General features: G+C 46.1%; 1 protein-coding gene across 5 annotated transcripts in view; it reads left to right on the top strand.

The window, feature by feature from the left end:
* Positions 1–15,462, top strand: part of STAB2 (stabilin 2) — a 90,076-nt gene that overhangs the window by 72,159 nt on the left and 2,455 nt on the right. For 4 of the 5 annotated variants that reach the window (XM_075754689.1, XM_075754699.1, XM_075754680.1 and 1 more), the window contains 15 exons: positions 891–947; positions 1,388–1,511; positions 2,573–2,722; positions 4,560–4,664; positions 5,057–5,164; positions 5,833–6,026; positions 7,058–7,199; positions 7,547–7,680; positions 8,794–8,959; positions 9,197–9,303; positions 9,971–10,090; positions 10,870–11,028; positions 11,481–11,588; positions 13,853–13,981; positions 15,083–15,202. In XM_075754689.1, coding sequence (XP_075610804.1) covers positions 891–947; positions 1,388–1,511; positions 2,573–2,722; positions 4,560–4,664; positions 5,057–5,164; positions 5,833–6,026; positions 7,058–7,199; positions 7,547–7,680; positions 8,794–8,959; positions 9,197–9,303; positions 9,971–10,090; positions 10,870–11,028; positions 11,481–11,588; positions 13,853–13,981; positions 15,083–15,202 — 1,923 coding nt within the window. Of the gene's footprint in view, positions 1–890; positions 948–1,387; positions 1,512–2,572; positions 2,723–4,559; positions 4,665–5,056; positions 5,165–5,832; positions 6,027–7,057; positions 7,200–7,546; positions 7,681–8,793; positions 8,960–9,196; positions 9,304–9,970; positions 10,091–10,869; positions 11,029–11,480; positions 11,589–13,852; positions 13,982–15,082; positions 15,203–15,462 lie in introns of those variants that run through there. The other variant, XR_012835730.1, reaches the window with a different exon arrangement.

Genomic DNA, 15,462 nt, shown 5'->3' with positions numbered 1-15,462 from the left:
CTTTGGCACTACTGAGATTACGTCCCACCGCTTCAGGCCAACTTCATCTGCCACGCTGGTTAGAACTAACGTTGAGAAGTACAACTGTTGCTGTCCCAGCTGCGCAGGGTATTAAGGACGCCAGACAGAGAACTGCCCAGTCTGTTGGCCGAGCTCTCAGTCTCACATTCCTTGCTTTCACAGAAATATCCTTTAGCACACCTGAACAGCGACTGTTAACATAGAGAAAATTTCCTCTGTGAACTTTGATGTGTCCCACAAACAGGAAATTTTGAAACCCATTTTGAAATGGTTTCAAGACCAAATTTACTTCAGTTTAATTAAAATGTATGAAAAATACCTAGAAGCAAAAAAAAAAAACTCATGTAGTCAGTCTTAACCTATTGAAATTTATATTTCAGTTATAAAACCACCACTTTTGTTTGTCTCATCTGCCCAAATTACCTTTTGTTTCATTATTTTGTTAAATGAAATAGATATTATTTGCTCAGATCTGGTCAGTGCTTCCTGAAAAGTAACCATTTACCTCTATTCCAAATTAGACATACAGATCTGATGCAGCCCATGTCAATATTTGTTTGAAGAATATCCACCATCTCCTCCCTGCTTGTTTAAATCCAGGGCAAAGTTTCTTCTTCCAAAGCTTACATTCTGGCATCTAAATTAATTTATTGCATTTCATGGCACTAAATCAATGCAACTATTTTGTTGTTATTCTCCTCTTCTTTTTCCAGAGTTCTTATAATCCATTTCAAGCATAATAAGCCTACACTCTGCTCATATTTGCTGCTCTCATAAAACAGACTTTTTGTCCATTTCAAATAACCTTTTGTTGCCATTATTTTAATATACTTTTTTTTTTTCTTCCCCTTTTCAATTTTGCACAACAGGGGCATTGTGTTAGCTGTTTCAGTATTTCTAAATGCCCTCCAGGAACAAAACCAAAGGTAAGACACTAAAATCTTGCCTTTAAGCAGTCTAAACTGCTCTTCTCTGTACTTCACACAAGCAAACTAGAATAAGTTGCTTTGAAAAAAAAAAAAATAAAAAGAGAACCCTCAACAGTGCAACTGGACTGTTAAGTGATGCCATGAAGCCTCTGGGACAGAGCTGTCCCTGGGCAAACACCCAGACCCTGGTGGTGAGGAGGGCTTGTCGTCTTGCACAGCATCCACTGTAGCGAGTGCTTCAGTTGACTTCAGAGCAGCTCCTCCATCCTCATTAATGGTGCTTAGCAAGTCAGGAATCAAAGAGAAGGTGGGGGCCTCACACATCACATTTTGATTCAATGTACATCAGAAACTGTGCTTTAAAGAGGAAAAAGCCTCCACATAGCACTCATCTTCCTGTTTTTCCCCTCCTCTACGCTGGCACACGCAATGCCCAGGAAGGGATCCACTGGTGCATGTACAAGTCCTACGGGCTGTGGAGGGATGGCTGCCGTAGGAACTGCTCCATGGTCATCCACACAGCCAAGTGCTGCAAGGGCTACTTTGGGCCAGACTGCCAAGGTAGGACCCCCCTCCCCGCCGCCGGTCTGTGGCCTCCCCGAGCACAGCTGCGTAGCACCTAGCAGGCTGAACTGCGGGAGCTGGGATAGGGGCATGAGGGGACATCAGCCACAAGACGGGGAAATTCTGTTGCAAGAGCTGATGTACACAGAAAGTATTATTGCTTTTCCACTCCAAATAATCTCTTTTTCACATTTACAGCAAGTTTTAAACTCCATGCTAGTAGCAAGCTAAGGGAATGCTATAGAGAGTGAAGACTGCCCTGCTATAACCAAGCCTAGCAACTCAATCTGTCACCAGCTGAAAGGGCTTGTAACACAGAACCAGACATCAGGTTCATGGCAGTGATACCAGGACACACCAGAGACACAGCGTATGATTCCTCAGCCCCATGCAAGTGCACACACACTAGCATGTAAGCTCAGAAATTGTAGCTTTAACCAGATGCGAGACAGTTTGGGAGGCCTTATCTCCAGCTGTTTGTTAGCAGACACTAACCATCTCGTCTTCACCTGCCAGCCCCACAGGGGAACAGTATGAGGCTTCATGAGGGCACACAGCGTCAGGATCCAGGTTAGGATCTCTGCTGGCAGACAGATCCAGGCACACGTAGCCCTGCCAGCTCACACTGTCCAAATTTTGGATGCACACATGAGGGTCTCAAGCAATTTTGGCCAGCCCAGCTCAAGCTGCCCTTTGGGCTCACCCCAGCAGCACACAGAGGTACACAGGCAAGGCTGGATTTGGGCAGGGGCTGGGCAGTGCCCTTCTCTGATGGGTCTGAATGAGCGAGCAGCCAGGTTAACAGCACCCAGACCCAAGGCTGGAAGGGTCTGCAACACCTTTCTGATCTGACAGCATTTGTAAAAGTCTATCAAGGAATTCTGAGCAGGAGGCTTGCAGTCCCAAGTGTCACAGCTGCTTTTACACACCCTAACAGAGATGCATTTACAGGCATTTCCCTGTTCAAGGATTTTTACAGAACAATAAATAAAGAACAGTGACGATGAATAAACATGCACTTGAGCTAAACATCCACTTTTTCTTTTTAAACTTTTCAGCTTGCCCAGGAGGCTCAGAGACCCCATGCAATAACCACGGCTCCTGCGATGATGGGTACACTGGGACGGGAGAGTGTCGCTGTGACAGTGGCTTCAATGGGACTTCATGTGAGCTGTGCTTGCCAGGCAGATACGGCTCCAGCTGCAGGCGTACGTTTAAGTTCCCTTTCCATACTGTTGCCCATGTCACACCTAAACTGTTTGGTCAGCAATGGGTTAACAAAAAAAAAAATGCTTCCTCCTTTCAACACCAACATTTTTGCCAAGTGCCTTCTCACACGGAGGGATGGCACAAGGTCTCAGAAGGGAGGAGGAGAAGGCAGGGGGCCAGAGGCTTACTTAGCTTTCTCTGCAAGGGCCCTCCTATTCTTATATGGTACATAAGTAACAGGGAATGGAGACAGAACCTCCATCAACAAGTGTTTTTAAGTACAGCACAGCCTCCCACATCCCCATAAAGGGCAAAATAATGTTTTAGTGATGCGGTTCCTCAAGGATTGCAGGACGCCAAGGTCACACACTACTTTTGTGGAAGAGAAGAAGAAGGACACCAAAATGAAGGCAGTTTGTGAAGAGGGACCGCAGCCAAGAAACTGTTCACGTAATCCATTTCGTTGTGGTTTTAAATGTAAACTGGGTAGAACTAGGATCAATATCACCCTTCAAACTTAAGTGTTTTCCCAACATAAAGCCTTCAGATGAGAAGCTACAACATTAACCCTTCCATCCTAACCGTGTGCACCTGTAGTGCTCATGATGCACATATGGTGGGGTTTATGGGCTAGGTATTCTTGGGGTAGAGGCAAGGCACTAGGCTTGGATACCAATGCTCAAGAGTATGCTTACCTGCAATTTATCAATTCTATAGCACAACACAGCATAAACTGTGTGAGCTAGCAGTCTGACCCAGGTTGTGGTATCTAACAGAAAAAACGTTTTATAGCCCCTTCTCTTTAATGCATATTTACATCAGCCAAAAATTAAGATAACTAGAGGGTAAAACTCCTTTTCAGCAGGACCAGGTCTTCACAGAATCAGCTTCCCTAGTCCCACATCATTTTTCTCTTTGAGCAACGATATTTCAGGAAGAGAGATAAGGCAAGAAAGAATGCTACTTCATTACATCATAAAACAGAAAACCACCCATAATTCCTTAAGAAGGATTCAGCATGTAAGTTATCACAGCAACTGATATCAAAGACTGGGAAAAGCATCACCTATAGATTAAATCAGTCCCTCATGCTTCAGTTTGCAGGGCACAAGGGGTAACACTCCATGTATAAAAGGAGCAAAAGGAATTCAGAAGCTTTTAGTCATAAAAATATCTAAAACCTAAATAAATAAGTTACAACTAATTTGCCCATGTCTTACAGCAAAGGTCACTAACCTCATACTTGGTTTCCCTTAGTCAGTCAGACCTTCTCCCAAGCAGCAAACAAACAAACACTCTTTCTCTCTCTGCACACCTTCTCCCTGGCTAAAAGGCTTCCCCACAAGCAGCAGCTGCTGCACGTTAGGACAGGATCAGGCTGGATCTTCAGCTCAGCCATTAACTCCTTCCTGCCATGGTTCTTTGTGAAGAAATACCACAATACAGATCAATACTAATTTTAATTTCCAGAGGCACAATGAGTGAATGTCAGTTATAAAATCATAGGATAATTCAGGTTGGAAGGGACCTTAGGAGGTCTCTAGTCCAACACCCTGCTCAAAGCAGGGTCAGCTCTGAGCTCAAACCAGGTCGTTCAGGATCTATCCTGTCAGGGCTTGCAGACCTCCAAGGATGGAAACTGCCCAACCACTTTGGACAGTCTGGCCCACTGCTTGACTGGCCTCATGGTGAAAAACCATGAGGTTAAATTTATTTAAATAATTGCTAAATAATACCGTACGTAAACCGACAATCTAGGTGACGTTTCCCTAGGGAAAGGTTTTCCCCTTTCCCAAAGGCAGCTCTGTAAGTGATCCCTCTGCGTTTCTTTTGCAGCCTGCGAATGCAAGACCAACGGGCAGTGTGATGAAGGATATTCGGGAACAGGACGGTGTTTCTGTGAAACAGGATGGACTGGCCGGCTGTGTGAAACCAAGCTAGGTCTCTGCCTCCTCTCACCAGGCTCCGTCGCGCGGAGCCACGGGTTAATAGCACTTGCAATTCAACAGAGGGTTTGTGTGGAGAAGAGGGAGGAAGGGTTAATAACATCAGAACCCTTCACTGGAGGGGAAGGGACTCTGCTCTGGACTCTGAACATGTCCCTTCACCTCCCTGCCTCCTCCTTCGTGAAATGGGAATATAAGTGCTTACCTCCATGTGGAGGGGCTTTGGGCTACGTGAGGGAAGGTATTACCTGAGAGCTAAGCAGTCAAAAAAAATGTCTTACAGGTTTTTCCAAGCAAGACTGGTGTGAGGACTTTTCTTTCTGCATGAAACAAGGGCATTGCAATATAAATAGCATTTTCATCCCAGCTCTTCTGCCTTCCCCACAGCTCTGCAGCCAGTGTGTTCCCCGAGCTGCTCCGCCAACGCCGTCTGCATGGAGAACAACACGTGTCAGTGCAAGCCATTTTACAATGGGGATGGGCTCACATGCACAGGTGAGCTCCCTCTTGCACAGCCTGCTACAAGAAAGCAGGTCATCCCCTCTCGCACATGCACTTGCATGCAGTAATCGCCTGCTACGAAATGTTGGCTGTCAAACCTAACAACTTCCACAGTGCAGCGAGTGTAACAAATTTAGGATATATACAGATCAGGTTTTGCCTGAAGCAAGTGGCTGGCTTCACCAGGTTTTACTGAGGAGGAGTATGAGCAAGAAGTGTGCTTCAGTCAGGTTTTGGAGACAGCAGGGTTTTCAGCAGTGTTTCACTTACAGGATTTTCTTGGATGACGTTAGGCACTAAGGCAGTTCCCCAGTGACATCACTGCAGAAACAGTTGTTCTTTCTGAGCTAGGTGTCTCACATCCTCCAAAGTCACCCTGGCCAGAGCAGAGTCCCCAAAAGAGCAGCTCTCTTGGGCCACCAAAAGGCAAAGCAGAATGGTTCCATGTCTCTTAAATCCTGACAAGGGCTTCAGAGCCCAGAAGGACAGACAGCTTTTGCACAAGTTCAGGAATGCCTCAGGAAACTCAAACAGGTTTTTTTCCCCAAACAAGTGTTCTAGTACTTTTAGTGTGTCTTAAAAATCTGGAAGTGGTTTGTCTTTGTGAAGGACATCCTCTAAAAGCAGACTTTACTCACCTGTTTTCTTTTTCCCCCGTGCAGCTGCAGACCTGTGCCAACAAAACAACGGCGGGTGCCACAGGGCGGCTGAATGCACACAGCTCGGGGTGAAGGTCTTCTGCAGCTGCCAGAAAGGATACAAGGGAGATGGCTTTACATGCCTTCCAATAAATCCTTGCGCCGACGGATTCAACGGAGGCTGCCATGAGCATGCTATTTGCACTGTCATAGGACCTGTAAGTTGAATGATTTCAGTCACCAGCAGGGAAGCCCGAGGCATTTCTTCCTGGTGCCAGCAGAAGTCTTTTCTGTGGCTGGATCACACTGTGTACCTCTCCAAGTCCCTGTTTTCCAAAACAACCTTTACGTAGCTCCAGCCTACTTTCCACATTAGTTCAGTATCCGTTCAGCTGAGGGGTGAGAAACAGTTTGGCATCTTTGCTCTAGGGAAAGGGGTACTACAGCAGATGGGATATTTTGCATGTGTAATTTTTCTGTCCTCTTCTTAGCTCTCCCTGACTGGATATCCCTATTTGCAGTAGGAGTTTGTTGGATTGAAACTGAATATATTTTGGTGGCTAAACCTGGGGACAGTTGGGAGAATAGTGTCACTTGTTGGTTGGCTGGACTCAGCTTAAAAAGCTCTGCAGCCACGTGATACAAATTCCTTGGCCCGCACGGTCAAAGTTGTTGAGGAAAACTTGTGCCGGTGACTGGATCCAGCATTTGTCCTGGTGCTTTCGGGATCATCTGTCCATTCCATTTTGGTGGCTTGCCTGATGTGTCTTCCAGGAGCTATCTAGAAAAGCCTTGCCGCTAATCCATTCCAGCTGCCAACCATCACAATCCCTGGATGTCACCAACTCCTGCTTAGTTTATGTTCCTCGCTTTATTACTATCAGTGCAGAAAATTCCTTTCATGCTCCCATGCCCAGTCATTTAAATATCATTTTGATTGGTTTGCCATCTATTTTTGTTAATTATGTGACATATAATTCTCCAATGCATGCTTCGTGGATGGAGTTATGCTTTGCTATTAATTCAGCAAAGCACTCAACCGCATGTGTAAATGTTTTGTTTAGAAGAATAAATGTCAGAATCAGAGTTTGTGCTCTGTTGAATCACAGTTGTTAGTAGCAACTTCCCTGTTTGTCTGTTCCTGGCTATATCAAGTGAAATTTTTCCAATAGTTCAGAATGTTGCTTGAAATACCACTTTTATGTCAGTTCAGTACTTGGCTCAGCCTTTTTCTTCTCTCTCTGACCAGGACAAACGCCAGTGCAAATGTAAAAATAACTATATTGGTGATGGGCTGAACTGCTCGGTGATGCAGCTCCCTCTCGACCGCTGCTTGCAAGACAATGGGCAGTGCCACCCCGACGCTGAGTGTGCCGATCTCCACTTCCAAGGTGAGGATGACACACTGTGCATGCCACGGGACAGGGACATCCTCATCCCTGTGCCACTGCAGTGAAGCCAGTGGCCAGGTTCCTTGCATCTATAAGTCCACCCAGTTCTCTACCTATATCCCCTTGAAACAATGAGATTTAAGCATGATTAGAACATGTGCTTAAATCCTCTGCAATACTGGATTTATGAAGCATAAATGAGGGCATTCTGGGTAGGAATATTACCTAAGGGATCAATTTATCTTAACTTCAGCTCACAAAATTCACAGGTATTTCTATGGCACAGTTGACTGCATCCAGACATGGAAACCCCCTCAGGAAGAACTGGTTCTTCTCTCTCTTTGCAGATACCACGGTTGGGGTTTTCCATTTACGGTCCCCACAAGGGCAGTACAAAATGACTTACGAGAAGGCAAAGGAGGCCTGTGCCAATGAATCAGCCACCATCGCTACGTATAACCAGCTGCTGTATGCGCAGAAGGTGAGGTAGCCTTGCTGCGGGAGGAGATCCCCGGAGCTGACCTACCCACAGTGTAAATGGGGAGGGAAGAGCAAAGGGGCTGCTCTGTGCTAATAAGCTCCATTGTCCCTCCTTTCCTTCCCCTGTGCCCCAGGGAGCAGTTTTCAGACTGTTTACTGGTTTCATGCTTGCTCATACAGCACTGAAAGCAGTTGCCAAGTTCTTATTTCCAGTGATCCTGGGGTGAGATGGTAAAGTCACTTACAGAGTATTTTCATGGGAGTTTTAAATATTAACACTTCTTAAAGAAATGTACACTTCAGAATTATGCTTAGGTTATTTTTTTCTAATGTAAGGTTCCAGGAATCTTTTTCCAAAGGCTGTTAACTTCACAGAGCCATTTCCATATTCTTTTCCTTGACTGTGTTACAGACAAGGAATGGCTGACATCAGTGGGATGAGCATCACATCTTGGGTTTGTGAAACTTGTTTTAGAAGAGTGGGTCAGACTGAATGTGCCTTTCTGGCTCCTTCCCATCTGTGGAAGGAAGAAGGATGATCACTGTTTAGAGACACTTTTAGCAAAATGTGAGGCTGGACCATGGCCAGCATGTAAACCTCCTTCTGCTGCCCAAGGAGATGCAGATTGCAGCTGGAGCTGCATGTCATCTGAGCCCTGTAGTCTAAATATTTCCCTCGAAGCAGCAAAGTGGGCAGCAGGGCTGGCTCCAGTGCTCCTGGGGTTTATTTTCTGCGTTGAGCTGGTTTGTCAGCCCTTCCGATGCTGACAGAAGGTGGGCTGGCGCACAGTGGGATCACACATCCCCTTTGGCTTTTGCACCCACCTCTGATCCTGCCCAGCTTTGGGAAGCTTTTCCGAGGAAAGGCTCCTGCATGGGGAGCCACTAACTTTTGGGAGTCCCCCCTCTTTGCGTCCCCTTGGCCCAGAGCGCAGCACAGGGCAGGCTGCAGGACGGACAGACAGAGCCCGCTCAGACCCTCAGAAAGAGGGCTGGCGGGGTGGGCGCTGCCTGAGGGCCCCCGGGAGGATCGTCCATTCCCTCCACAGCACCCCAGCCACACCACCCAGCTCTTCCCCCTGTGCTTTTTCCCTTACGGCTGTGCCGGCTGCAGGCGAGGTACCACCTGTGCGCTGCCGGCTGGCTAGATGGCGAAAGAGTAGGCTACCCCACTGCCTTCTCCTCCCCAAACTGTGGCTCCGGGTACGTCGGCATCGTGGACTACGGGAGAAGAGTCAACCTGAGTGAAACCTGGGACGTCTTCTGCTACAGGGAGAAAGGTAAGAGAGTCCTTTGCTGCATCCCTTTGCGCAAAGCAGAGCAGCAGCCTGGATTTAGGTTCCTTTGCTCAGCCACAGGCTGCTAAATAACACTGCAAGAGACTCTGCCTCGTTTTAATTAAAAAAAAAAAAAAATCAATCTGTTGCCTCCAAGTTGTTTTTTCAGGCACAGGACAGCCTAAAGCCTTCTAGCAAAGGGCGTTTGCCCATGCAGCTATCTGCGTTTGTACCTTACAGAGGTGAACTGCACCTGCAAGCCAGGCTACGTGGGGGACGGCTTCTCCTGCAGCGGGAACTTGCTGCAAGTGCTGATGTCCTTCCCAACGCTGACCAACTTCTTGTCGGTACGGCCCACAGCTGACGCGCTGCTCGGTCGGGCGAGCAGAGCGAAGCAGGCTCTGCCACCGGGTTGTATCTCAGTGTTTGCTTTACTAGCACGGCAAATACAGGTAACAACGCACCAGCAAAGCAAATCTAAAGTCTAAATCTGAATCGACATCTGAATCTGCACCGTCAAAATCAGAACTTTTTTCCACTATTTTTTTAATTACTTGCTCCAAAGAGGTTTCAGGTTTAGGAAACTTTTTTTGAAATAAAATGCTGCTGCAGCTTTAGCTTAAAGAAGATTCTGTGCACAACTGCTCCTGGCTTTTTAAGCGTCACAAGGAGCACAGTGCTTTGTAACTTTATTGAATTGCTGCTGAGGAAAGGCAAGGGTCAAAGGAAAGGGTCCCTTTCTTGCCACTACTCGGAAAGGCATTCTATGTATAAGTAGCCTCACAGACAACAAGGGCCCGACTCCTGCAAGTCAGCGTAAGATGTGCTCATCACATCAGCAGCTAAAACTGGGGTTTGAATACAAACATTCTTTTGTAACGTCACTCCAGAGCTGCTTCATGGCTAATAACAGAAAGCTTCTTTGTCATTATTTATCCGGTCTCATCTTTTCAGCTCCCCACACAGGAGCGCACAATTGCTCTTTAGTAAAGCTGGATTTTGTTTTCTGCCTAGGACATCATGGCTTACTCCAACAGCTCCAGGAAGGGGAGAGAGTTCCTGCGGTACCTCACGGACCTGTCAGTGCACGCCACTCTCTTTGCTCCAAACGATAGCGGGTTAAGGGAAAATGAGGTCAGAGTGGTTTTCTTTTATTCCTTCCTCAGTTTAATAACACTTTTTAAACAGCCATTATGGGTTTCTGTATCCCAGTGAAATTGAAGTTTAAAAAAAAATTAGTACAACGTGACTTTTGTGTAACCCCACGTAGTTTAAGCTGTGCTTCTGAAAGAGGCGAGTTCATCATTTCCATTGCTTTTCCATAGTTATGAGTGTAAGGTTATCAAGTGCTCAAGTCGCTACAGAGACTCTTCCGTCAGGGATTTTAGTTACCCAGTTAAAAAGGAGTCTGCCTGAGATGAAGCCTTCTCTGGCTTATTAACATCAAGCACAGTTATTTGAAGAAAGCAGTGCACAGCTTTGGTATTTCCCACAAATACATTAAAGGCATCTAGGTAGGCTGTTCCTAGCTTCATTTCTGTGCTTATCCCTTTTTTCCTTCCTTCAATCAAACATTGTCTCAAACAATTCACATGGGTTTACGCCCTGGCTTACATCTTCAAGCTGTTTGGAATCTCTCCAAGCTCATCACTTCAGGTCATCATACGAAAGAGTAAAAGCCTTTGTCCCACCAGAATCAAGGTGGTGCCTGCTGCAGGCAGCTATCAGAGGCCAGCGGGGACAGAAGATCCCACTGTTCGCATCCAGATTTCCCAATAGCCTCTATCCCATATTGCACTTGCTACAGCATTAATAGCAAAGAGGGAAAAAGGTCATGGGCACTTAGCCTCCTGCTAAATCCAGAGGATTAATGAGATCAGTTAATGGTCCTTGTATTTTGCTCCCATTTGCAGACACTTTCTGGGCGAGACATTGAGTATCATTTATCTAACGCCAGCATAATGTTTTATGAGGACTTGACCAACGGAACCACTCTTCTAACTCGTCTAGGGGAAAAACTACTCGTTACAAACACCAGGGGCCAGGAACACCAAGCCTCCCCCACCGAACAGGTACCTTTTTAATACATTCCCATCTCCATGCTTTCTGCCCCTTAGGCTATACCCCATAACTGGGTGACACACCGATTCGGGGAGCAATTCGGTAAGGTTGTAGGGGGGGGAAGCAATGAGAGGCTGACTTCAGAAGGCTCTTTCCTGCCCACAGACTGCAGGATTGAGAGCTGGCAAACTGCACGTTTATGAGTTTGCAAATGCCCAAGCTCTGACCCGCAGAACTCAAAGGAAGCTGTTCAGGTAATATGCAGGTAATGATGATGGCTACTTCATGCACAGGAGAGCCATGACCAACCTGGGACCACCCCAGGCTGATGTCCAGTGTAAGCCCCCAACTTGATTTTCTTTTCCTTGTCAGTAAGTGAGGTGGAGAAATAGGCTCAAGGTTTATTTCAGTCCTAAAGGGAGGAGGGTCAAAGCTCAGCTCTCATTGCTCTTTTTCCTGACAGAGCGAGATCAGATATGTGGACAGAAGTGCTATTGTTGAGTGGGATATAATCGCTTCCAATGGGATAATCCATGTCATTTCAGAGCCTTTAAAGGCTCCACCAACACCTGTAAGTACACAGTAATTTTATTTTTTGAGTGGTGGGAAGTTGCTGTGGTTTATATCATCCCAAACTCATTGCTGACATTCATACATTCCCAGTTTCCCTCCCATATACATGCAGTTTCAGTTTAAAAGGTTACTTTGAAAGAAAATTAGAGGTTGAGAACAAGGTGCCAGTGCAGCTTGTTCAAAATGTTTCTGCCTGAACAAGTTCTTCCCATGTTTATTGTAATGGAGGTTTTATAAAGATCCATTTCAGTTCTTCCAAAAAGATCTTTCAAGCTTCTAAGGAAAACTTTTTACTCTTGGCTTTGAGTTCATTCCTATCCAAAACAACAAGGTGTTTTGAAAAGAGGTATATTTTTTGCCTGCATGAATTCCTGGAACCATCCCCAGTTATCCAATTATCTCTCCCATTAGAAAGACCAAAGCAAACGGGGCATGGCAGAACAGCACAGTTTAGAAAGGGGTGCCGTCCTTTCCGTGGAGGCAAGTCAAATTAGCAGCTGCACTGCTTCGAGCTGGAATGAAAATTCCAGCTGCTGGTCCCAGCAGCAGGGAGGCAGGAGCATTGTTCTCTTCATTCCTCACCAGCAAAGTTCACTGCTGTGTATAAAAGGGAGGAAAAACATTTTGTCCACCTGCAGCACAACTGGGACGTGTCACAGAAGCGATCCCTGCTGCCCCTGGGAAAGGCGCACAGTGAGCACCTTTTGCCAGTACAACATGTTTTCCTTAACGAAGCGTTCAGATATGCAGTGTTAGCACTCCCCAGCTCTGTTCTGGGTACTCTGTGACAGCCCAACACGGGCTCAAGCTGATCTCGCAAGACGACTCGCCACTTCTTTAATCTGAGGAACTTCCCTTCTGTTGGGGTAACTCTTTCTGATCCTTCTCCCGGTGCGCTGGAGGAGCCTCACTTACCTTCACAGCCAACCCATCCCAGCTCTGATTTCGGAAGCGGCTAACCAGCTGCTTCCTTGGTCCACAAGGTTAATCCTATCGATATGCTATTTCTCACCTTCATTTTGTTCTGAGCAACCCTTTCTCCTTTACAAACCAGCCTTCTTGTTCCTAGAAGCTCAGTAATATGCCTGCACAATCTCGCTTCACAAAAATCCCTTGCAGCCTACAATCCTCAGAAGTAGGAAATGACACACTTGGGTAAAAGCATAAATTACTGCCTGAAAATGATTCAAAATAATAGGCAATTTCTGTCAGTCTACAGCAGCATGATATTACAGTCTTTATAATACCTTTCACATGCTAGAGGGCAACTCAATGTTTTCTAATATTTAGTTCTCCGGCTGCACCATGTAAATTCCTTCATTTTCTAAAAAATACATGAACAGAGCATATCTATTAAGAAAACAATGTGATTATTTTTGCCAGGGTAAGTTTAATAATTAGTTGTCTAGGCAGGAGACCAAGGAGCTAGGGCGTCACGTAGAAAAGCAAGAGTAAGAGCATATGAATCTCCTACCCATTTCCAGACCCCTCCTCACCTCCTGGACTGCCAGCAAAGAGCACAGTGCTTTGGGGAGATTGCAGCCTGAGTGGCTGCATGCCCTGGGATCCCTCAAATTTATCATCACCCCAAAGCTGCTGGTCACCTCCATGATATCAGTCTATCAGGCCACAGAGCTGCAGAAGGCAAACCAAAGTCAGAGTCTGGAGGCATTTCTCCCCTTTAGATTAAATCTAGATCATACGTGAATTCCTGTCAGTCCTCCACCCTCTGCAGAAGCTGGCAGTCCCTCCAACCAGCGAGGGGACGGATGGGCCTGTTTCGGATGCAGTTTGGTTTGAGCCCAGGTCAGCAGGGCTCAGAGGCTGGTATGGCTGCCAGTAGCTGGCAATAACCAACACCTCCCCAGCGCACAGAGCCCTCCGGGGTTTATAGCACAGGTTTCTAAGCCTGCTTAAGGGAATTTGGTATCCACTTCTCCTCCTCAGGCCAGTGAGGTTTCAACCTCATTGTAGCCTCTGTTGCTGCTTTGAAAAACCAGACCAGAAAAGCTCACTTAGGCATGCTCTGTAACTTCAAAAACATAAACAAGATGAAGCTGTACTACAGCCAGCGTACAGTACCCTGGAAAAAAAATTAATTTGTAATTACTATTAAAAGGCTATACTAAATTGTCTCTAGGGATCACGTACCTGGAAACTGGAGCACAAAAGCACTTCAGGACTAGGACACTGCACGTGCTTGGGTGCTGAATGGGACCAGTGCCCACGCTGTAGCTCGCTCATCCTCTCTCTTGCTTCCAGGCTCCTCTCCATGCCAGTACTGGAACAGGAATATTCTTTGGCATCTGCTTGGTTACTGGAATTGTGGCTTTTATCGGATATTCTTACCTCAGGTTCAGGAAGAGAAACACAGGCTTCCAAGACTTCAAGGTAGGTGGCAGACAGGAACACTAAGCAGGGGGGCAACACTTCCCCAAACCCACCACACCTCCCAAACTCACAGCATCCAGTTTCTCCTTGCATTTTATTAAGCTAGAAACATTCCCAATCACTTCCCACTTGAACCATTCAGAGTAAGACACGGAGAAAGCAGGGAAGACTCACGCTTGTCTTGAGCACGAGCTGACATTTATCTACTGGTCCCCCAGACCTCTTCCTCCAGGGTGCCGGGTGGGCTCCTGCTCTCACAGACGCTTCCAACACCAAGGACTGGCCAAAAGCTACTTTAGGTACACAGCACCAGTGCACAAGCCTTTGCCTCACCAGAAAGCTCACCCTTAGGGAAGCAGGTGATGACAGCCATTGAAAGGGCACCTGTTCTCTTCCCCCTCCTCCATGGCACTGCTAATGATTTTGCTGCTCTGGAGGTTGAAACATTTGATAGGAAAAAGGCCAGATTAAAAAGGCAAGCAAATTGAAACAATTGTCAGGATTGAAAAGTGCAAATTTTTATACTGACATACTGTCACGCTTGCTTTCCCTTAAGTAATTTTGCTAGCCTTGCATAGTACCACGACAATGCGAAACCAGCCGGCAATAGCCAAGCTACTCAGAGAGGAGGGATGGCAAAAAAAAAAAAAGTTACAAAAGATACAAGAATCAATCCAAAAGAAAGTCTACCTGGAAGTAACCAGAAATCTCTTCCTATTCTAGCCCCTGCACGTAATGTGATGTGAATCACCTCCTAGAAACAAAAAACAGGTACCATGAGTCAGGGGAAACACTCATATTTTTATATAGTTGCAATGAGAACGCCCAGGACCAACCGGGTACCTTTTATCCCAGGCATAGCGTCCGGGCAACACTTTGCTGAGGCTTAAAAATAACAAGCGAAAAAAAAAAAAAAGATACCAGTGTTAAATAACTTGAGATTATACGACAACCCTGAACAGGGTTCATGCCTGGATACACTGATCTAGATGATAAAGCCAGTTCAGTCAACACTGCAGTTGGTGGGGAAGCTGAAGTGCCCCACTTAATGCACTGCAGGAGGAGGATGGATTTTAAACAGCTTTGGGTGATTTTGTGTAGTCAAAAGATGACACTGATGTAACATCACTGGACAAGTCACAGCCTTCAAATATCACCAACCCCTCATACGAAAGTTCTTCTGCACTGACTCCACCAGAACCTACATACGATCTTTTCTCAGTAAGTGTTCAATTTTTTTTCATTTTGATTTGAGATTGACACACAATCATGGTTCCTTTATGAAAGGAAAGTGTCTAGTTAGGAAAAAAAAAAGCAGCAAAATTAATTTGGGAAGACACCATTCAAGTTCCTGGCATTCCTGTCTCACCGCTGCTAGAAATTGGGTGGCCTCACAAGGCTGTGGTCTACAGCTGTATATCAAGTAAGGACTAGTGAGGCTGTCCTCCTACCTTCAAAGGCAGACTAATTAAATTGGACTT

Source organism: Balearica regulorum, chromosome 1 (genome assembly GCF_011004875.1).
Source record: "Balearica regulorum gibbericeps isolate bBalReg1 chromosome 1, bBalReg1.pri, whole genome shotgun sequence".
Classification (NCBI taxonomy): Eukaryota; Metazoa; Chordata; class Aves; order Gruiformes; family Gruidae; genus Balearica; species Balearica regulorum.
Note: the sequence above shows the minus strand (reverse complement) of the source record. Positions and strands in the feature narration are given on the sequence as shown.